We start from the raw sequence: 23,069 nt of genomic DNA on the forward strand, positions 1-23,069 counted from the left end.
AGACGGGGATGGAGACAGCGAAGTGCATGAGGCCGGGACCATTCACTGCACACAATAAAAAAGACTTCTACCGATTATCAACCACACAACGTGTGGTTTTTAGAGGTATTACATGAACTCAATGTAAATTCCAAAACCATCTAATCAATGCTTAGCAGTCAGGATCACGTCAAAGAAACAATTTTGGCTGTCCTCAAGCGCCTCCCATATATAATTTAGAAAAACGGCAAAATTAAGCATTATAAGTGAACCTGACACAAAATCATTAATCTCCCCCGAAGGAAGTACTTGATTACAATCTGAAATACCAGAAAGATTTAAGAAAATTCTGAGGCAAGCTCATGAACTACTGCAATTTGAAAACTCTACCATCTAGTGGTACGAATGGAGCCTATCCTCCGTTTCCATTATGGATACAACTTACTTAGAAATATTTAATCACCGAAATCTGGATTCTGAGCGGACGACAGCACTAAAATGTTACACAGAACGGCTAACAACAGCTTCACGTTTCGCTACGCTCGGCGTGCGAGCCTTTCCCCGCCGCGAGGCCCTGCGCCGCGCCCGCGTTCACGCCTGCGCCCTGGCTCCCCGCCGCTGCTCGCTCAGGTCACTCTTCCCATCTTCGCTAGTCCCCCTCAAAAGAAAAACTCGCCAACAGGGTTAGTCTGTGAAGCATATATGTCTGTTAACCAGATACTCACTTGAATCCTCCCTTCAACACGATGCTCATTTTACAGATTTTTTTTAAAGAGCCACCAAAAAGTTCACTGACGTCCCCCGCTTCCGCAGCACGCCCGCCGCAAAGCTGGGGGCCGGGCGCGGGGTTGGGGCACGGAGGCCGGGCTCCAGAGCGCCCGTTCCCAGCAGGCCCCGCGGCCTCTCACGCACTCACACCGCCCCGCACACGTTCACTAGGCCCCGCCCTCCTCCGGACGCGAAGCCAAGAGGCAGGCCCAGGGCTTAGCATAGTTTAAATACCCACGCCCGGCACACACACCGGGCTCTCAAATATTTGATGACCAACTGAAAAGGTAAAAAAAAATGCTGGAGAACGTGATAATATAAAATTTTAACTAGGTTCAAACCCCACCTCTTCCAGCAGGTTCAATAAACCATGTACCTCAGTTAACGTCTCTCCAAGACGCATGTAACACAGACCGTGCGGCTTCGCAGAGCTGACAGGGCGATGCCCACAAGACCTAAGGCAGAGACGCGCGCAGCAGTACTGTTACTGCAGAAGTAGCCTAGACTGGTGAACCCTCAGATGATACAGACTTTAAACCTGGTTCTGATACTAAGGGCTCTTTTAGTTCCTGAACCGCCCCCCACACCCCGCTCCGGTAAAGGGAGGATGTAATCTCATCGGGTAGGGAAGAGTACCTCCGGTGACATGTGCACAGCACCAGGGACACGATGGGCACCCGCGAAGTGTGTTAAATTCTATCACTCGAACAGAAATGCCAACTTTGCAGAGTCAGAAGTGTCTGTCTTGAAAACTGCCTGACACCTAGAAGACTGGCCTCAATTCTGTGTCTCCAATGGGCTTCTCCAAATCATGCTCTCACTCTAAGCTTCCTTTCCACAAATGAATTGGAAACTGTGTTTAAGAGCTCATCTATGGCCGACTTCTGGTCCTTACCAAGCTATAGTCTACTCAGATGTCCTCTGTACAGCATGACCCAAGAGCTGGCCCCAAATTCCCCAACAGTCGCTGCAATGTACTCTGGGGTTCCCTCTCCGACAAGGGTTTCTTCTTCCTGCCGTTCTTTCCCTCCTCGCCCTCCTTATGCCACGCAGCACTCCCCTTAACCCACCCAGTCATAATCTAACCCACGGCGAAAATGTAGGCAACTTCATGCTTCTCAACTCTGTCATGGTTTCTCCTGGATGAAACTGCCCATCTCCCAATCCTTTATGAGGAGCAGAAAGGAGGGTGTTGCTGTCACTCCACAGGAAAATGAGCCCAATGTCTAAGGTCATCTCAGGAGTGACTGCTATTCAGTGGGACCAAGTGATGGGAAGCTACCATCTTGGCAAAGCAGGAAATAGGTAGCCTAGTATTCCTTTTTGCTTAAAAGAAAGTTTTACACTATGCAAGACTTGATAAAAAATGTATATAGCTTTTATGTTATAGAGTGTACAAATAAATGAGTACACCCACAACCTAATTAAGAAATAGAATATTTCTATCAATAAAGTTCCACATTTGCCACCCCCCAGCGAAAGCCACTCTCCTGAATGGTTTATCATCCCTACTTTTTCAATGTTATTATAAAAATAATAAATTCATAAACACAACAGATAAACACTATAGCAGCATTAATTATGTTTACATCAATTGTATCAACATGTAATATGTGAAAGTCTTGTTACACAACAAAGAGGTAACACAGCAGGCCAGACTGCTCTCCTTTTGAGGGCATCTGTACAAGGTTGGCCCTCGACTAGCATCTGGAATTAGGATTTCAAGGAGAGTTCTCATCATTCCACAACTGGTAAGAGTGGCTCAGTGTGCCTAAACTATGTGTACAAACGACATGGTTTACCCTGAGCACCTGCTTCCTTTTGGAAGTTTGGGATTTGGGTACGTGCAAGGCAGAGGCATCCTAGGCCACCGGCTCCCAGTAAGACCGTGGTGCTGAGCGTCCAACAGCTTCCCTGGCTGACGCCCAGTAATACCTGTTGTCAGCACTCACTGCCGAGAGAGAGAAGCGTGCGCTGTGTGACTCCACTGGGAGACGAGTCCTGGAAGCCTGGCTTCCTCCAGACTTCACCCCACGTGCCTTGCCTTTTTGTGATTTTGCTTTGTATCCCTTCGCTGTAAGAAATCTTAGGCATGAATGTGACTACAAACTAAATCCTGTGAGTCATCCTACTACATCACTGAATCCCTAGCATAACTGTATAATGTGTATTATATATACTACATAAAAATTACATAAATGTAATTAGGTTTATAATTTTGTTAGATATATTTCCAAAGAACATCTGATTCCATAAAAAATGGAATGATACTGTAGATTTCTGAGACTAATTTTACTTAACATTATTTCTAAAACTGATCCATGTTTTACAATGTATGGCTATGGCTCATTCATCTTCCACTTATAAAAAATTCCATCATATGATTATATCACAAGTTATGTATTCCCTCTGCAGCTGATGAATATTGCATTGTTTCCATGTTTTTGCTATCCTGAGCAACACAGCTATGACCTTATTACCTACCTCTCCCAGTGCGTGTCTATGAGAATTTACTTCTCTAGGGTACACATACTTCTCCAGGTACAACTACTATAGACAGTCAGTGTTATAAAATAAAACCAAATTACCTTCCAAAGTTTTTCTATCTCTAGAATATTCTCACCAAAATGAGAGGTATCACTGACCTACACCCTAAGAATGTTTAGAGTATCAGATTTTCAAACTGTCTCATTTCTCTCTAATTTTTAGAACAGTATCTATGAGGGATGTAATCAAACAGCATTTAGATTCCAATCTGCAGATGTTTACTGAGCATATAACCTGTGCCAGGGCCTGTGCTAGTTGCTTTTTTAAAACAATAGCCTCACATATCCTTTTGCAATAAAAATATATTATTAACATTATGTTTTATTATGTTAAAATGAATGAAATAAAACCTGTAGGCCAGCAGGAATTCTGAATTTAATAATTATCTTAGAGAAAAAAAAGAGTCTTAAAATCCCAGATACCTACACACACACTTTCTCTGGATAATTCCTGGGCTTAGGTAACCAACCACCCCGACCCCAGTGTGCCCAAGCCTGTGAGGTTTCCAGGGCTGTGGGCCTTTTAGTGCTAAAACCAGTAAAGCTGCACCCAAACTGAGACAGTTGATCAGATCAGCCTTCTTGAGTGTCAGGACACATGGGTACTTATTCTGTTCTCAAGAAAAATCACTTCCCTCTTTAAGATTTTCCAAATGTCAGTTTTTTGCCATTTTTACTGTTTGTTAATTCATGCAACTAATGCCCTTGGTTGAAATGAATATTAAAGAACAGTTAAGGACAGAAAAGAAAGGGTAACAGTTAACTACAAAAAAGAACACTATTAGGAGACTTGTGGCCTGGTGAAAACAGCCGGCTGGATATGGCAATTTTATATATATATATTAACTATCAAAGCTCGGCTCTGTAGTTCTTGGTCACATAACATGTGGTATTTTTCCTAATCTAATAACAAATGTTTTATGAACTCCTGGTTCTCCTATACGACTACTTTATGAAAAGCTCCCCTTGAACTATTATTTTACTTTAATTACCTAGTATTTTTTCATTTCATCATGTACATACTTGCTCTAAGTAGTCCTTTTATAATTCTCAAATCTTTTAGGTTTAACCTCCTAAATATGTGACTTAGCAATCATTAAAGAGATTAAAGGTAAACATTAACAGAAAAAAAGAATTAACCCAATATTACCTTTTAAATGTATCAAAAACACCTGAATCATCAAAATTAATGGCATCGGGGTGTCCAGGAGGTAGACATACATCACCAATATGAATTTCACAACATGGGATGCCATGCTGTACCACAGTCAAGCTTGGATAAAATGATGACCAACCTAAAATTAAATCAAACAGCAGTTACATAAAGGATGGGGATGGACAGAAGGGGCCCTAATTATTTATTCTATGATATACCTATCAGTTCTGAGCCTTAAAAAGTTATTAGTTAAGTCCCAGCAGACTTTTAACATGTCCTGTATCTCTGCTACAAAGCAAGTCCAAGTATTTTCTTCAAGCAATGCAAAAGCTCTCCAAAACTAGTTTAATTCAGCATTTTATTAATACACAGATTCTATCAATCGGCACTTCCACAATTTACAAGATAGTAAATGATAGATGATGATGACTGAGACCATGAAATAGCTTCTGAATTACCATTTTCACACAGTGTTGTAATAGATCTCGGAAAAGTGATTCAGATATATAGCATATTTGGTAACCCTAAACCAAAATGCAATTACCAGAATACTCCATTCCCCAAACTATACAAAGATAACAGAGAGCTGCTTATATAGTGTGTTACAGGAGTCTAAGAGTTCCTACCCACAGGAGGTGACTCCTGCTAAAACGCGTACACGTCAGTAGGTATTGTGATAAGGCACTTCCTATGGTAGTTCTCTGTAGTTTGAAAGAAGTTTGCCCTTCAATGTTTTTGTTTTCCTTAATCATCAAAGAATTATGCCACAAGACATAGTAACAGATTTAAGAAGTCTTCTTTAAAAAGTTACTATAAAATCAAATTGAAGCCCTACCTTTATTCTTAACATAGAAAGGGTGGTCCAGCTTACACTCTACAGTAAGTAAGCCGTCTTCCTCTGTACCGGGATCAAAAGTCAACTTCAGTACAGACTCGCCAAATGATACACTTTCTTCATGTGATAACAACTTTAGACCATCAGAACCATAGCCCTGAAAATACATGCATAGAGTGAACAAACAGGCAATGTTTAATTCAACACACAGTGAAGTTCCTATTACATGTAAGACTTTGTGGAAAAGGTAACAATAAACAAGACAGGATCCCTGTCGGTAAAGAAAGGCACATCTATAAACCACTACAATGTAAAGCAGACTGGAATTAGCACTTTAACTGAAGTGTAAACGATGCTAATGGACTTTAATGAAGGGAGGTATAAACTCTAAGAGAGACTAGGAAGGGCTTTCAGTTCCCACTTCTAAACCCAGAAGTTAGAAGAGCGAGCCTCAATGCCAGCAACAGCTGAAACCAGCGACTTCTCTGGAAAGTGGCGAGTATTTGCTAAAAATACAGGGGACTTCAGAGGTTAGGCAAAGAAGCCTGAAAAGGAGGGGCTAGTTAGTAAGTCGAGGATGATGGGGAAGTGCTCAAACCTTCCTTTGAATGGGTAACTGCAAGTCAATGAAAGTATTTTACTAACAACTGTCAATTTTAAGAAGATGATAAAGTCTGCAGGATAAAAGGTGATTCTCGTATTCAATTTCTTTGAAGACACGAGGAAAGAAACCCATTAGTCTTAAACAGACAAGTGCCGCGGTGGTAGAACCGGGCTAAATGTAAATTCAACCAATATTTATTGAGCAGTCAGCACACGCCAGATGCTAGGTTCTGAAAACACGTTAACTACATGGGATCCCTACCCTTAAATTCACAGAAAAACCAAGGAGACTGACAGGCCACCAGCTAGCTTTAGCACGCAACCGTTCCTCCAGTGACGGAGCCAGAAGGGTGACTGCAAAACATCTTTAGGGAATTAGAACTGATCCACTATGAAGGGAGGAGGGAAACAGTCAACTTCTTGGTTTTTAATCTGCCAAAAGAAAGTTAACAATATCTTCAAGCAGGCCAGGGAGGGGAAGGAAAAGGTGAGTCCAGTCTCGCTTATACGAACAAGCTGAGCATAAAGAACTGGTCGATATCCACGTGCAGATGTCCAACATGCAGGGGAAGGCTACAGCCATATATTTGTAAACGAAATCACAGAATCTTCTAATTCTTAGAGCTACGAGACCTCCAAACAAATCCAATCCCATTTTACAGATCAGGAAGCCAACACAGGGTGGGGTCGACAATCTGCCCAACATCAGTCACACACAGAGTTGCTGAAGAACCAGAAACAGAGCCCAGATCTCCTGCCTCCAAGACCGGGGTGCCTTCCACAGGCCCACCAAGGGGCTGCGGCTGACCGTATCGGCAGACAGGAAACGGTGAAGACAGTGCCCACGGGCAGAACCTTCTCTCCCACTCCATGCCATGGGCAGACAAGCCGCCAGCCACAGAGACGGAGACAGTAGAGAACCAGAGCCCCGCCATGCTGCACAAATCAAGAAGTCTCACTAGAAATCAGAATGAAGCTAGTAACCTTTGAGACAATCTGAGTAGAACGGCAGAGGCCCAAGTCAGACGAGGCGAACTTCACCATAAATGAAGAGTAACAGCAAGAGGGGGAAACTGAAGGCAGTTGAGTCAGGACTATTTCTCTCTAGACTCAACAGTAAGTAACAGCAGGATCAGGATCAAAACAGGAATTTTAAACAAGCACACTTCACATGCCCAACTTCTCTGCCTACAGTGGAGATGGAGAAATTCAAGATTTTAAAGATTAAGACTGTACAGATACCAACTGACCTTTATCTTGCCGCTGCCACCTACTGCCTTTGCTTATTAACTTAAACAAATGCCAGTGTTTTATCGGGTCATTTAAAAAGTAACTTCATATAATCAACTCTCAATTATCCATTTGGGAATTAACCACTTTGTAGATTACGTAAGAAAAAGCCTTGGTTCATTTGTTCATTTTATTTGAAATGCCAGTTTAGTTTCCCCAACATAAACGTACAAAAAGAGCTACGAAATACATCTTTTGCCCATCTAAGAAAGCATAATTACAAAGGTAAACCTGAAGTCACTGCCGCTGTCCATGTGGCTAAGCTGTAACAGAGTCACAAAACCTCTACCTAAAATATAAGATGTCACTTAAGTATGAAAGTAAATGGAGAATACTCATATAGATTAATAATAAGCCTAGGTTTCCTTCTGAAAGATTTGGAAAAGTTTTACGAATTTTAAATCAACCTTGTGAGTGCCCACTTGGAGATCTTCCTCATTATCACAGCCTTCGGTTCTAGCAAAATCTTCAACATCCTGCCATTCCTTTTTGCTTTCCTTATGAAAGCACAGTCGTGTGCCTAAAGTTTAAGTAAAAAAAAAAAAAAAAAATTAGGTATGTGCCTAGCATGCTACATAAGTCAGCTGTAAAAATTCAAGCATTCTTTCACCTTTCAGAAAACAGTGCCAAGCAGTTGAAGGCCAGGAATTGCACCAGCCCAAATCATCATCATCGGAGAGGGAGGACATGCAGAAAATGCCAGATTCTGACTCACTATTTGCCTATGGAGAAAAACATCAGAAACTTTATTTTGTAACATATTTTGTTAATATCTGTCTTTATCTCAAGGCTTCTGGCTCTCTCCCTCCTCCTGAGTGGGTAACTTAAACACTGTAAACTTAGGGAAAAATACACCTTTGAAAACTGAAGTTTTTGGAAGTTTTAGTTCAATATATGTTCCCACTGATAACAAACATTCCTAACAGTTGCAAGAGCCGTACATAAAATCGAATCCAGATCGCTAGCAGAACAATGAGACAATTTCCCAGCTGTACGTGCTTCAGAAGTACTTCTGAGAAAAGGAAAGTTAACATATTTCAACCGTTGTGCAAACTTCATAACAGTTTATGTTCATAAATACACTCACCCTTTCGTGTCTGACTGGTGTTTCCTCCTTCCAGTGATGATGAGGGAAGGCTGGCTCGCTCTTAGAAGAGGACACAGGTGGAGGGCGTGCATAGGAATGTAAACTTTTGCTAGTAGCTATGATGTGTACAGGAGATGATCTAAAATAAGGAAGCAGTTTTAACCATAAAGCAGAGCTCCTTACACAGCAGGTCTTTCCTTCTGATGAAAAGAACTTCATATTCCTAATACCAACTCATCACATATAAGACACCTATCGAAAACACTAATAAAGACATCAAGATTTCACTTGGAGTACGCTATTCCTTAACTTCTTAACCAAGCCTTCTTCACACATGGTAAATACCGTTCTTTTTTCATATTTACCCATGTATTTTAAAATTCCAAATTAGGGCGCCTGGGTGGCTCAGTTGGTTAAGCGACTGCCTTCAGCTCAGGTCATGATCCTGGAGTCCCAGGATCGAGTCCCGCATCGGGCTCCCTGCTCGGCAGGGAGTCTGCTTCTCTCTCTGAACCTCCCTCCTCTCATGCTCTCTATCTCATTCTCTCTCTCAAATAAATAAATAAAATCTTTAAAAAAAATAAAAATAAAAAAATAAAATAAAATAAAATTCCAAATTATTCATTCCTTTATTCAGACATGCATATCCTCATTCATGATCATGTGCAGGGCTCCCTGTCCACTTCTTTCTTCTACTTTGACTCAGTCAATATGAACAGGGCATCTAAGCTGAACATGACCAACATGGAACCTTCTATCTACCAACCACCTGTCACTGGGCAGATAAAATGAACTACCTGAAGCTAAAATGCTTAAACTTTATTATAGCAGAAAGGAGCCTATTTGCAACTTCTTGTATAACTGGACACTATTTCTTGTTTTCTGATTCAAGCTTAATGAAAAGCATCTACTCATAACGCTAGTTATTTTCCCCCAGGATCACCTTAGAAAAAGGTCAGCCCTTCCCGGGAAGGGTAGCAGTAAGAAGCATGCCCAGCCTGGGTGAGTGGCACCATGCTCTGAACTCAGGAGTTCAGAAAGCAACAGAGAGGAAGACTGCAGGCTCTCGGAGACCAACCCGCCCAAAGGTCCCACATCAGGACAGTTTTCTGAGGTGCCAAACAGGAAGGGATCTAGGCCGTAACACAGCAAAGTATACGCAGTCTGTACTAAGCCTCTTAGTTGGTTGAAGGGGGAGGGACATCTCACTTTCTAGTTCTTCCCTTACTCCCTGAGAAATTTTATTGGCCCTTCAATTTTTATTTTATCCTAACACTTTTTCATTATGCCTTTGCAGAAGTTACTTTTTGGTAAGAGTCTATAAAACTATGCTTTCATGTCCTTATCACTTCTTAAATAAAAACCCCTCATAAAAACCCCTCAGGGACGCCTGGGTGGTTCAGTGGGTTAAGCATCTGCCTTCAACTCAGGTCATGATCCCAGGGTCCTGGGATCGAGTCCTGCTTCAGGCTCCCTGCTCGGCGGGGTGCCTGCTTCTCCCTCTGCCTCTGCCTGCCGCTCTCCCTGCTTGTGCTCACTCTCTCTGTCATATAAATAAAATAAAATCTTAAAAAAAAACACACACACACACAAAACCCTCAAATTTCGAAGCATTTTATTAGCACACTCTCCAATTTTGGATTTCAAAATACAAATACTGTTTCATCTTTGGCCCATTTCTTCCTTTTATTAAACATTTAGATCTTTATGATATTGGAGAATGGCCAAACTGCTAAACTTCCTTAAGTAATCCCTGCCTTCAGGACTAATAAAAGAAATTGGGGTTTATTAGTTCTTCTGTTGAACCATTTAAGAAGAAGTAACAGCACAATGTTCTAAAATCATATGGCCTGTAAAAATTAACATGCCAAACGTGTCTGAAACACCAACACCATCGGTCTCTTCATCCCTCTACCTACGCATGGGTAATATAAATGGTACCTGTCCCCAACCCCTGGGTATTGTACAGTTATGGACTTCAGAGATCCAAAGCTCACTAACACCATTTAACATGCTACAAGAAGCTGCATGAACAGCCACTGACAGTGTTAGAAGGCAGGCAAGACAGCAGAGTGTGACTCTTGGTCTTGTTCCCCAGGAAGAAGGGAAGCACAGAAAATGCTACAGAGAATAAGTTCATGAAAGTATCTCCTTTACTTATGTTTTTATTTATATCAATTATCTTCTGAGGGGTTTACTCATCTTTTCAGGAGCTACATTATTAATTCTCTTAAGTTTGCTGTAAAAAAAAAAAAAAATGAAGTGTTATCACTAAACTAGGAAAAAAAAAGTCCAATGGGAAAATCAGGGTTTGTTTAATTATAAGCAAATTTTTAGCCTTTTGACTATTTTTTCTTTCTGGGAAATTTTTCATGGGATTAAACTGAAAAATTTAGTTAACTTAATTGAATTTGCCCTAATCGAGACCAATATCCTACTGAACAGAAGAAAAACAACATAATTCAATGGGTTGCAAGAAAACCAGGGCTTCACACATGAAAAGTTTATTTTTTAACAAAGAATTACATTAAGTTAGAAGCACTACCAAAATTCAGTTATCCCTACATCATCTCGTGTGGACTATGGTCTGTCTACCCACGCGAGTACAAATCCGCTTCTCTCCCCTACAAACTATCGTATTTATCTAGGTATTTTTACATAGCTAATTTTCTAATTTTAGGTATAATTAATGAAACATTATCCACTTAGGTCTCTCTAGGAATTTTAGTTCAAAGCTTCCATAATTTCATAGCACAACAATTCATTTGCGGAAACTCTGGTCTGGGTATATGAAAACAGTGGTTTTTACCAATGGGAGTCCACTCTTATGAAGTTGTAGATTTTAACATTAGCAATTATAGTTTTCACCCACAGGTAAGTAACAAAACGTCACATACATTGTGGAAGAAAATAAACCTAGACCAGAAGGAACCAAACTCAAGGTCGGTAAGATTTTAAAATAAAACAGTTATTATAACTATGGCTTTTTAGACAAGTATAATTTTCATTTCTATAAGGATAAGTATATAATAAAAGTATTTCTTGGTCTGGTTTAATTTTTGATGACTTTAATGCACTTACAAATATTTTTGACTCTGCGGTTCTCTTACCACTTTCATCTACTTCTCAAAGTATGAAATCATGATATTAGGTGAAAAAGCTCTGCAATCATTATAGAACACAGAACATAATTCGAATGACTACTTAAATTCTAATTTCAGTAGACCATTCATTAGATGGTTAATAGCATTATTACTTTTAAAACTAGGGGAAAAAAAGTAGCTCTTTGTAATGATAGAAGTTTTCAATAAAAATAGAGCCAGTGTGCCCACCTGTTGTAGAACGAGCACTGCATAAGTGGACTCTGTGGGCTGGTGGCAATATTTGCTAATTCTGTTAGCCAATCCACCTCATTTTCACCATAAGTATTTTCTGATATGTCTGAGGTATTTTGGTTCCAAGATGATCTTGGATACTCTTGATGTGAAACATCTGAACTTAGCTGGTATATGGCAGATTGGGTAGGATCACTCTGAACAGCCTGAAGTTCAGGAAGGTCATCTGCAAATAAACACATTCAAAATTATAAAAAGTAAATTGTTAACAGGGGGAATAATGTTATAATTATAGCTGGAGGAGAAGTCCTTAAATCTAGCTAATTAATTTTGTGAGAAGTATAAATTTGAAATGTTTTCTTGAATGAACAAGTTTTGATCTAAATAATGACACCTTCTACATTCCAGGGTCAACAGAGCCTGATGGGAAATAGACCAAGCAGATGTAAATGTACTGATGACTTGAATTACCACACCTCTTCCCAGACCGGAAAAAGTTTGTGTTTACGTTTTCTGATTTTTTTTTTTATAGTTCACCGGATTAGTCCATATTCCAGCAAGACGTTTTTAGGTTAACATGTTAATGAGGAAAAATGCATTTTATGTGTACACATATGTACTTACTCCCATACTTTATTACCCTGTTATAGAAGATTACTGCAATAATGAGAACAATTTTTAAAGATGAGATCAATAGGTCATGTTATAAAGTTTTAGGTAGTACTTATTCAACTTAATCTATGCTAAATTATTTCTTTTGACTGAGAAATTCTAAACTCAGTAATTGTTGGTTATGTTTTCTTAAAGGTGTGTTCCCAAGGCTCAAGTACACATACCACGGCTATGAACACTAAGGAAGACTGAATTCTAAAAAAAAATATTTAAAAAAAAAAAAAAGAAAAAGGAGAGGAGAAAAAGCCTCTTACAGGCCTTAAAAAAACTTTATGAAACACACCTACAACAAACTACAGATCCACTGGGTCCCTTCAATACGTAAGTCAGGAACTTCTTCTAGCCTTGGGAGTCCTGGTCAACTGCTACTATAAAAATACAGACACAGAATTCCCATTCAAGGCAAATATCTCAGAACAGCCTATGAAAACTGAAACGTCTTACTTAACAAGTATTAATTCAGGATATCCAGTCCAAAAATGGCATAGAAGCCATCCCCCTTTGACTGAGCAGCTGAAAAACATCACAGCAACTTAGGCAAACCCCACCCTGTAACTCCCGCGCTGCTGTAGCTGTTCGCCTTCCCTCACTGCTGACAGCCTTCTGGGGCCAGCACTTCTTTAGTCACTGGGTGGAAAGGGTTCATTTGTCTTTCAAGCTCAGGAAATTAACTGCTTTTAAACCCAAGCAGTGGGTTGTGGTGCGAGTTTTTGCCACCCACCCCGCCCTAACTTCCTGATGTCCTCCTGAAAATGGTGGACTGGTGGCGCTCTGTGCTCAACGGCACCCACCACTCAGTGACTCGCAGAGCCCAGCAACCCGTTGGGAAATGTCCCAAGACCTGCAGGGTCTCCAAATTCCCAAAGAGCGCGGCAGCATGTAGCCTCCTCTGTCCTATCATTCGTAAAGGGAGCCTAATCGTGGCTCTGTGGACATTTCGGCAAGCCGCACATTAAATGCAGACAGAGCCAAGCTGAACAGCAGGGCCGCAAGCCCAGGTCACTCACTGGCTGCTGACTCTTCGATACCAACCTCCCAGCAGTACAATTCCAAGCCCTACCTTCACAAGCCTACACACTTCTACTGGCCACGCATCCCAGGGGCGGCTCGGCGGCAGTGTGATGACCATAAATGTCAGACCCTCCAGTTTCAAGAGTCCGCCGTACCTTGCCCGTCACAGCCACAAACGGGCCACGCGGGGCCGAGCACAATGTACTACGCTCACCAGCAGGTTTCAAAAGTCACATGAGCCACACACAGGATTTTCCCAAGGTGTTTACTGGCCCGACCTTTACCCACGACAGCAGTTTAGTTTGATAATTTGTAAATCAGTCTCGATGATAACCATAAATAGCCCAAAGTTAGGTTGGTTTTAAGTAATATTTTACAAGCAGTAACAATGGAACATTGAAAACTCCTAAGGTACAAAAACTTCACATACTTTTAAGCAGTTTAAGGCAGGTGAAGAAGCTGACTTAACATAAAAATATGAATCTCAGACTCCTAAAAAACTTAATTTTGTTTACCAAGCTCCATGTGCTCATCACAGGAGTTGTATCCAGGTGAGGATGGCAAGTTTTCATTACACTGCAGCAACTCCAGTGAGTCATTCATTCCCGAAGCTCGCTTGTCCATCACCAGCAGGAGTTTCTGTACTGCATTAGGCATCTGATTTGTCTTCACTTCCCACACCATGTTATGGTGCTCCGACTTCAAATAAAAATAATAAAGAAAAAAGTATCAAGTCATGTGATCTGGAGATTACAGAAGTATCAAATCCATCAGAGACTCATAATGTTTTATCTTTAATCATGTATTGCCATCTGTATCCCCCTCAAATCCTTTAGAGCAGGCAGACTCCCAGATTTCTTGGGCTACAACCATGTAGTCAGCACTAAATTATACCCAAATCCAAAAGAATTCGTATCTTAAATTTATAAAAGTCTTTTCTTTAAAAGAATAGCACTATTATATATTTTATCTCTTTAAGTAACTCTGAGACCCAAACACAGAGACCAAGAAAACCATTTTTTCAACTTGTATCTTCAAATTTTTTTTTTAAAAAAGATTTTATTTATTTATTTGACAGAGAGAGTGAGTCAGCAAGAGCAGGAACACAAGCAGGGTGAGTGGGAGAGGGAGAAGGAGGCTTCCCACCGAGCAGGGAGCCCAATGCGGGGCTCGATCCCAGGACCCTGGGATCATGACCTGAGCCGAAGGCAGACGCCCAACAACTGAGCCACCCAGGTGCTCCTGTATCTTCAAATTTAAAAGAAAATTAACAAACTTTCCTCCATTAAATTAAAAAAAGAAAAACTGAAGGAATATTCTATTTTTTTTCATTTTTGAAGATTCTATTTCACTTTTTCTGTTTACCAACTTATTTTGTTTTCTCATCTTCTGAAAGTAAAGTTTAACATACTTAAAATAACATTCTCTGAAGGACATTTAAGAAAGAGTTTCTTAAAATGGCCATATAGTACACTTCTCAAAAAAATAAAAATGCTACATTTTCTTAAAGTTTGGTACCCGGCCATCATAAAAAGATACCTGTCCTCTGAATAGCTTATTATTTCTAGAAAGATGAATAATAATCATGGGAAATTTAAACAAATAGTAAATTTATCCTCATCTTAAGCCTACAAAGCTATCACAAGGAAGAAAATAACATAGGTTAATATACCTAAATGATTTCTAGCAAAGTCTACCAACTAAATTTCGTTGTGAAAGTAAAATGTGTTTATACCTTTTACATTCTGCCTTTGGACAATGATCAAATTGGTTATTTAACCGGGGTGACAGCAGCAGGAAGATTTCCTGATTTCTCAGGCTTTACTCCAAATCTCATTTTTAAAAAAAAGTTCTAATGAGCTAATATGAAATACACACAAGAAATCTAACATGACATAGTTTTTCCTCAAAATAAGACAATAAAATATACTACAATTTAAAGTCACTAAAAGTCTAGTACCTGGGCCTATGCTGATCAAAATGCAGTGAAAAGACGTTAACTGCTCAGTATTTACACCAGAGCTTTCTAAACCATGACATAATCACCAACAAACACTGACAATTTTTTTCTAGAAAGGCTTTTTCATGATCTTTTTATTATGAAATATGTTTTCCTAACTGTAAAATACATAATCACTGTAGGGGGAAAAAATGGAAAAAAAGGCATTTTTAAATTTTTATTTTTTATTTTTTTAAAGATTTTATTTATTTATTTGACAGAGAGAGACACAGCTAGAGAGGGAATACAAGCAGGAGGAGTGGGAGAGAAGCAGGCATCCCACAGAGCAGGGAGCCCGATGCGGAGCTCGATCCCAGGACCCTGGGATCATGACCTAAGCTGAAGGCAGACGCTTAACGACTGAGCCACCCAGGCACCCCTAAAAAGGCATTTTTTTTTAAAGAAATGACTTTTTAAAAAGAGATTTATTTATTTATTTTAGAGAGACAGAGAAAGAGGGCTTGTACGGGTGGAGGTGGGGCAGGGGCAGAGGGAAAGAATCTCAAGCAGACTCCCTGATGAGTGTGGAGCCCTACAGGGAGCTGATCTCAGGACCCTGAGATCAAGACCTCAGCCGAAATCAAGAGTTGGACGCTTAACCAAGTGAGCCACCCAGACGCCCCAGAGAGGATGACTTCTAATCCCACCAACCAGATTTAGATATTGTTAACATTTTGGTATACTGTTTTACAATCCAATCTCTTTTTCATGCAGACACCTACAATCATATTTTCCTTCATACTTTGTATTATATATAATTGATACCTTTTTCCTTCGCATAAGTTCATAAGCATTTTCCTATGTCGCTAATTTTTCTTACAGGTCTATTTTAAATAGTTCCATAATATACATCATTAGGATATACCAAAATTTCCTTATCCCTCCTACTGCTGAACATGCTATTCCCAGGGTTTTTACTCTTCTAAACAACAGTTTAAATTTTTAAAAAAATATCTGCTTATATCAGATTATTTCAGATTTCTAGAGACACATTAGTAGGTGAATGGCAATTAAACATCTTCTTACGGTTCCTGACACATGTAACCAAACTGCTGTTGCCTTACTTTATTTCTAACAACCTCCTTCAGGTTCTCTCTGCCTATACCCCTCAAAAATGACCCAGATCCTAGGCATTGCTTTAGAGTCTTACTCAATACTAAGATGTTCTACAGAGTAGTGAAAAGGGCACTGGGTCAGACGTAAGGAATCATGAGTTTTGAGTCCAGCTTGACCACTATCTGATCTAAGTGACTGAGCTTCTCACTAACTCAGTTATCTTCATCTGTCAAACAGTTGCTCTCTTTTCCTCCTACAGGGGTTATGAGGATGAAATGAGACACAGTAAGTAAAAGAAATATAAAATGACTTCTTCACAAAATGTTTTATCCCTAGACTGACACAGCGCAACCTTATACATACTCTGGGCACTTAACGTCCTAAATAGAAGTTACTGAAAATAGTTAATGATACGGAGACCAAACAGGTAGTTTATTCAGCTTCAGCAATTTCCTTCCTCAATAATATGACAAGTTATCCAACACTTAATAAAAGTCATGGATCATGCCATTATTTCAGGGAAATAACAGTTTATCTATCTAAAAGATGTCCAAGCGTTCACAAGAAATGAACACTTTTCCAGTTTAGTACAATTTATTATCTACTAATAGTCTAATACTAATATACTAACAGTCTTACTATACGGTTAACAGCAAATCTGCTGAGGTATAACGAATAATCTCCTACAAAACTGGTGGCTACAAAAGATGTGGTAACACAAATTGATTTCTCAAGAATAAACTGGCCAAATCATTACTCTGAACCTCCACATCACACTGCAAAAATCAAGCACACTTTAGCTAGATCATTCTCAAGCATGTGATTATGTGTGCTTCAAACAAAATGATGCCAAGGCCCCACCTCCGGAGAATATGATTTATTTGGTCTGGGATACAACCCTATGCGCTGGTTTTTATTTATTTTCTTTCCAAAGAATACCAGGTGCATTGTGAGAACAAGTGAGCTAAAAATGATTACCAAATTCCTTTTTATTTAAATACACATATTCATTTATTTAATATACATTATGTACAAGGCACTATACTAGCTGCAATGTTGGACCTCAAGGATGAACATGTGTCTTGAATCTCAAGGAATCTGTACTTTAGTGGAAAGATATAAGCAAATAACCACAGTTCTACACAGCAGGGCTTGGCTACAAATGGGTAAAAAGGAAGGAAGAAAAGCCTTCCAATGAGAGAAACTCACATGAGCAAACTTGCAGAGTCTGCAAAGTAATGGATAAAATCAAAACAACATAAAATCCAGTACCACCAGAAGGTAGGCTGGCCTTGTGTGTCTTGTGGTCATGGATACCAAGGCTGGAAAGGTGGACTGAGCCAGAATCTTCAATCCTAGTTTAGGAAAATTGGTTTCTTTGGTTTTTGTACACAAGAGTAAGTCTCTGAAATTAGGCTACCTGAGTTTATAATCAGATTTACTACTTACTAGCTATGTGTCCTGGACAAGCTATTTAAAAATCTTTATGTAAAATGGAAATCATAAAAACACCTACATAGGTTGTTGTAAAGACTCAGTGAGCTAACAAATGTAAGAAGCTTACAGTAGTGCCTAACACAGAGCAAACCCTTGGTGCAGAGTGGCCAGTATTATAAGCAATTATCATACGATGAGGAACCACTGACGATTTTTGAACAGAGGTCTGACGTGATCAGGACTATAAACACTTTCTTTAAGCCTATAAAACAAATCATACTGAAACATGAGTATGCAGAAACATCTATAACACATATTTAAGGGAAAATATATTAAAAACAGTGTATTCACATTCCCAATTTGTCAGCCACCTGCTCCCAGCGTCCTTTGCAAGAGTTCTTAGAAAATCAGTAGTATCACTGCAGGTTCCTTATTGAGTAATGCCTAAAACATGAGAGGAACTAGTCATTCTGAGTTCTTTGAACAGTGAATATTTCCAGTTTAGATAGCAGGTTTGAAGTCTTATAAAAATTTTCCAACATTTTAAGTGTACACAACACAAATGAACCTATCTTAGTGACTCAAACTCCTTATAAACATCTGTTGTAATATGCCTCACGAGAGGATGTGACCTGCAAAAGTCAGCCCCAGCTGCAATCAATCTTAAACTTGACCATTTTCTCATTTTATCTGGAGTATGAAGTTCAGAGGTCACACCATACCTATGTATCTCCTCAGAGCCATCCTTAAGTGTACGAAGCAGAGCTGCTCGGGGATCCAGGGAAGCAGAGCTGCAATTTGTCTTGTCCTCCCCTTCCCTCTACAGAACTTTTTGGCTTTCTCCGTCCAACTAGATCTTCTCCTCCCCCATCAGCGAGTCCTGCACTGTCCCCACTTGCCATTTACAGTACACTAACATCTTCTGCAACTTCTATAATTTCTTCAGCCCCTTGTGTTCGTGATCTCCCAACATCCCCTCACAATATTCCTTATAGGGAGCTGGGAAAAAAACATTTCAATTTCAAAACAGAGCTACAGCCCCGCTAACAAAATACTCACCAAGTATTTGTTGGATTTGAATTCTGTGTGTGTGAACTTCTCATTGCTCAAGGCCATCAAAAGTTTGGTCTTGAGATAATGGAGGTAGTGCTTCTGCAAGCCTACAGCACAGTAAATGGGAGCCTAGACCTAAGTCAAAAGACTGGAGGTTCCCTCTTGTTCGCATGGAATGTGAGGCAGGCCACTTAACCTCGGCCTAACGACACCTGCACTTATCTCACTGGGCTATCGGGAGAATTAAATAAAATACATGAAAACAAAATTCAAATCCCTATACCAGTGTGAATTTTTTTGTCTCAGACTTTCCTCTGTCAAACTATTTGAGGGAAGCAAGACCTCTGATACAGTAAAAGGATACCAAAAGGGTCCACAGTCAAAAATTCTCCCCCACATACATTACGCCAATTACACATTCATTTTGATAAACAAGCTTCTCTTTCAAATATCTCCTGGTAGAGCTAACCCTATTGTTCATTCATACTTTTGCATACTGCTTTGGTATTACAGGATTTGACATAGCTTGCCTTGTACTGGAGATAACTCTGCAACTACACCAGGGATTCTCAAAAGGGAAGAGTAAAATTCTCCAGCAGCTGTGCTTTGAAATGGCATGTCCAATTTACAAATTTTTATTGGGGGGGACATGGGAAGGCTCTATTGCTTTTGTTTGCAACTTTTCGTAAATAATTATCCACCAAATCTGAGAAAGAGGACAGGTGGAGAGAACCAGAAATAGCTAAGTCTCCATGGATGGCCAAGAAAGAACTTAGGTTTTACTAAATGCCTACCTCCTATGTACAGAGCATTTGACATACTTCCTCTAATTTCATAAAAACCTCAAAACAGCTCTGTGAACAAAGTTATTCTTATGGATAAGGAAAACAGCAGTCTGACAACTGAATGTGATCTTCTTATGGATGAGGAAAACAGCAGTCTGACAACTGAATGTGATCATTTTCTCTTTGAAAAGAGACAAAAGGCATAGACCAACAGAGGTTAGACTCCTACTTTCAAGTGCCTATTCTTCCTTAAATCCCTAGCTTTCGACCCTCAGGGATATCACGGAAAGGATTTCTATATGTCCTTCCCTAATCCCAAAGGACTTCTTTACAAAGCTCAAATTGTTAGGGGGGAGGGAACGAGGAGAAGGTCGTGTGCAATTAATTTAGATCTCTAACATGAGGAATTGAGGTGTTTAAAATGGATTACAGTGGTCGCCCCTTATCCGAGATTTCCCTCTCTCTGGTTTCAGTTACCCAAGGTCAACCCAGTCTGGAAACAGTTAATTCTCCTGCTGACCTAAAGTCAGAAGGTCAATAGCAGCCAAACCAAGTCACAATGCCTAGGTCATTCACCTCACTTCACCTCACCAAATAAGGCATTTTATCAGCTCACATCATCAAGGATGAATACAGGACAATAAGGTATTTTGAGAAAGACCACATTCACACTTTTATTACAGCATATTGTTCTATGTTATTATTATTACTGTTAATATCTAATTTATAAACTTTATCATAAGAAAAAACACAGCATATAGAGGGTTCAATACTATCCCCAGTTCCAGGCATCCACAGGTCTGGGAACACATCTTCCACATGTAAGGAGGGATAAACTACTGTAGCTTAACCAAGGAAACTGAACAGCCGACCCTAACACCCTTGTTAGCAAGCTAAAACAAAAGACAATAGCAGAGGGGGGGGGGAAGCAAAAACCTAAATACTAGGAATACATTACAAATGTAGATCATTACGAATAGTTAAACACCAGAAAAGTATTTACAGATGTCAAAAATTCTTCTAATTTTTAAAAAGTGACTTTAATTCAAAACCAAGGTTGGAGTCATCTGTTACCGCTGGTTGGAGGAAAATAAATCTAAGCACTTCGTCGGGAACTGCTGGTAGGACTCCCAACACTTCCTAGCACACACAGCTCCCTATTACCCTCCTCCCGTCTTAGCCTGAGTAGCAGCCCGAGCTAGACTGGAGTACAGCCTTGTTGTCAGTGCTCCCTTTAAAAAACGATTCTTGCTGAAGACTCCTGAAGAACGAACTCTAGGCAGTGGAGAATGCACTGCCGCGAGTGAAATCCCCCAGACGCCGTGCAACGCTTAGGGAAGCTACAAAAACCGGGCCCCCGCTGCCGATTTCGCCTGGATTCTTTTGTTTGTTTGTTTTAATCGGCCTGGGGCAGCATAGGTTGGAAGGCGGAGACTGGAAACGCCTGCCAAGCTTGGGCTCTCGGTCAAAGAGGCTGCGCCTCCCGGTTCAAGCCAAGTCCATCCCCCACCCTCTTTCGCCATTCATCGCCTTCCCCTCCCCTCCCCCCATCATGTGACCGCAGCCTGGACTCCAGGCTTGTTTTTCCCCTCGGCTCAGCTGCACCGCGCAGGCGCCTCGGAGCCCATTCATTCGAAATGCGTAACAATGAGCCCCGGGGCCCAGCGGCTCCGCGAGCTTCCCAGCTCGGGCCGAGCCCCCCTCGGCCCCCAGAAGAGGCGGCGCCTCACTGGGGTCCCCCACCCCCGGCCGGCCGCCCACCCGGGGCCAACCTCCGACCCTCCGCCCACACGCCCGGAGTTGAAGTCAAACTTTCCTGGGCAGCCCCGGCGCCGCGTCGGCCCCTTCCCCCCGCCCAGGCCCGCCCCATCTCCACACCCGGCCCGGCCACCCACCGCGCAACCGGGCCCGAAGGGCCGACCTCGCCGACTCCTCCCAGCCCCAGCCCCCGAAACCCCCCAGGCCCGGCCGCCGCGAAGCCCAGGTGAACTCGCGGGAGGCGCCGGTCCGGTGGGTTCGCCGCGGGCAGTTATCGGACGGTTAACTGCTCCCACTGTGAGAGCAGCCCTTGGCAGAAGAGGAGCGCGGACCCGAGCCGCCCGAGCCGCCCGGCCGCCCGGTCCCCTCGGGATCCTGCCCCTCCCTTCCCCACCCCCACCTCTTCCCGAACTGAAAGACAACAAACCCGCCGCGGAGTGCGGGCAGCCCCGACGCGGGCCGCCCTGGACGCGACAACACCACCAGCGGCTCGTGTACCCCCTCTCCGACTGACGCCGGTCTGTCCGGCGCGCCTTACTGCTCCCGCCGCCGCTCTTACTCCTCAACCGAAACTTTCCTACTTACCAAACCCGTCGCCATTACCAAGTCTTTCAAGCTTCGTCTTCCCCCCGCCCCTCAACCCCCCCGGGGGGGTTGAGCCACCTCCCAGATCTTTCGCCCTCTTATTGGCCTACGGAACTGCCATTCAATCTCTCCCCTTTCCCATTGGGTGATACCGTGGTCCGTCTCGGGAGGCGGGCTTGTATTGACTTTTGTGTTGTGTTCACTGGAGAAGACGGCCTGTCAATCACAAGAGTGAGCGCTTCGGATTGGATTGCTGCCGAGACGCCGGGGACCGAAGCCAAACTTTGCCCCCGAAATGGATTGTGGGTTCGTAGTCTCAGCCTTGCTCTGTTCTGGGACACTGCAGGCAAGAGGAACCGGTTGGACTACATATCCCAGAGGTGCTTGCACAGCGCTGTCTTGATAGTAAACAAGAGTCATAGGGACACGTGTATCAGCTCGTTTGTTTTGGTGTCTGGGACAAAAGGGAGGGGGGCGGAGGAAGGGAGTGTTTTAAAGCTTTGGCCTCTTCTCTTCCTCTGGGCCTCTCTTAGCACTCGGAGAGCCCCAGTCTCTCGCAGCACCCATTTCGGGCCATAAACAGCCAGAGTCGCTCGCTGCTCGAAGTTTGGCAGGAGGCCAAGGTATTGTTTTAGTGCGAGGGGAAGGAGATGACTGCACAAGCGGAAGCAGTGCAGCCTCACGAGGGACCCAGTCACCCACAAATCACAGCTCCGGGCATTATGGGGATAATAAAGGTGGTGTTGGGCTCCAGTGGGAAGAACTTGAATTCCTTTGTCCTCACCCTTGCCTGGCCACCCCCGACAGCAACTTGAGAAGGTTTATTTGCCAGCTTTGATCAGTTCACCCAAGATGTGTTGAATGCCGGCTACGTGCCAGGCACTGAGAGGCTCGGGGATGAACACTGAAAGAAAAGTTCAGGGTCTGGAGAATTTACAAAGCTGTAAGGGGTGGACGATTACTATTGACTTAGAGACTGAGGCAAGTCAACGCGGTATTTTCCGTATTGACCAGCCTGCTCGTTGGTTAAGGTAAATAGTATAATGTGTGACTTAAACTGAATTAGTGAATCATTATCTAAGCGTCTTTGGTGAGATTTTGTTAACCAGTGTTC

The 23,069-nt window shown here is 41.8% G+C and overlaps 1 protein-coding gene across 3 annotated transcripts in view; it reads right to left on the minus strand.

The window, feature by feature from the left end:
- Positions 1 to 21,995, minus strand: part of HBP1 (HMG-box transcription factor 1) — a 28,192-nt gene extending 6,197 nt beyond the window's left edge. The window contains exons 1-8 of one of the 3 annotated variants that reach the window (XM_021682933.1): positions 21,956 to 21,995; positions 13,798 to 13,981; positions 11,597 to 11,825; positions 8,265 to 8,403; positions 7,788 to 7,899; positions 7,585 to 7,697; positions 5,285 to 5,441; positions 4,444 to 4,588 (exon numbers count right to left, since the gene is read on the minus strand). In XM_021682933.1, coding sequence (XP_021538608.1) covers positions 4,444 to 4,588; positions 5,285 to 5,441; positions 7,585 to 7,697; positions 7,788 to 7,899; positions 8,265 to 8,403; positions 11,597 to 11,825; positions 13,798 to 13,981; positions 21,956 to 21,970 — 1,094 coding nt within the window. In that variant the 5' untranslated portion in view covers positions 21,971 to 21,995. Of the gene's footprint in view, positions 1 to 4,443; positions 4,589 to 5,284; positions 5,442 to 7,584; positions 7,698 to 7,787; positions 7,900 to 8,264; positions 8,404 to 11,596; positions 11,826 to 13,797; positions 13,982 to 18,125; positions 18,205 to 21,797; positions 21,883 to 21,955 lie in introns of those variants that run through there. The other 2 variants (XM_021682935.1, XM_021682934.2) reach the window with 2 other exon arrangements.
- Between the last annotated feature and the right edge of the window lie 1,074 nt (positions 21,996 to 23,069).

This window comes from Neomonachus schauinslandi, chromosome 12 (genome assembly GCF_002201575.2).
Source record: "Neomonachus schauinslandi chromosome 12, ASM220157v2, whole genome shotgun sequence".
Classification (NCBI taxonomy): Eukaryota; Metazoa; Chordata; class Mammalia; order Carnivora; family Phocidae; genus Neomonachus; species Neomonachus schauinslandi.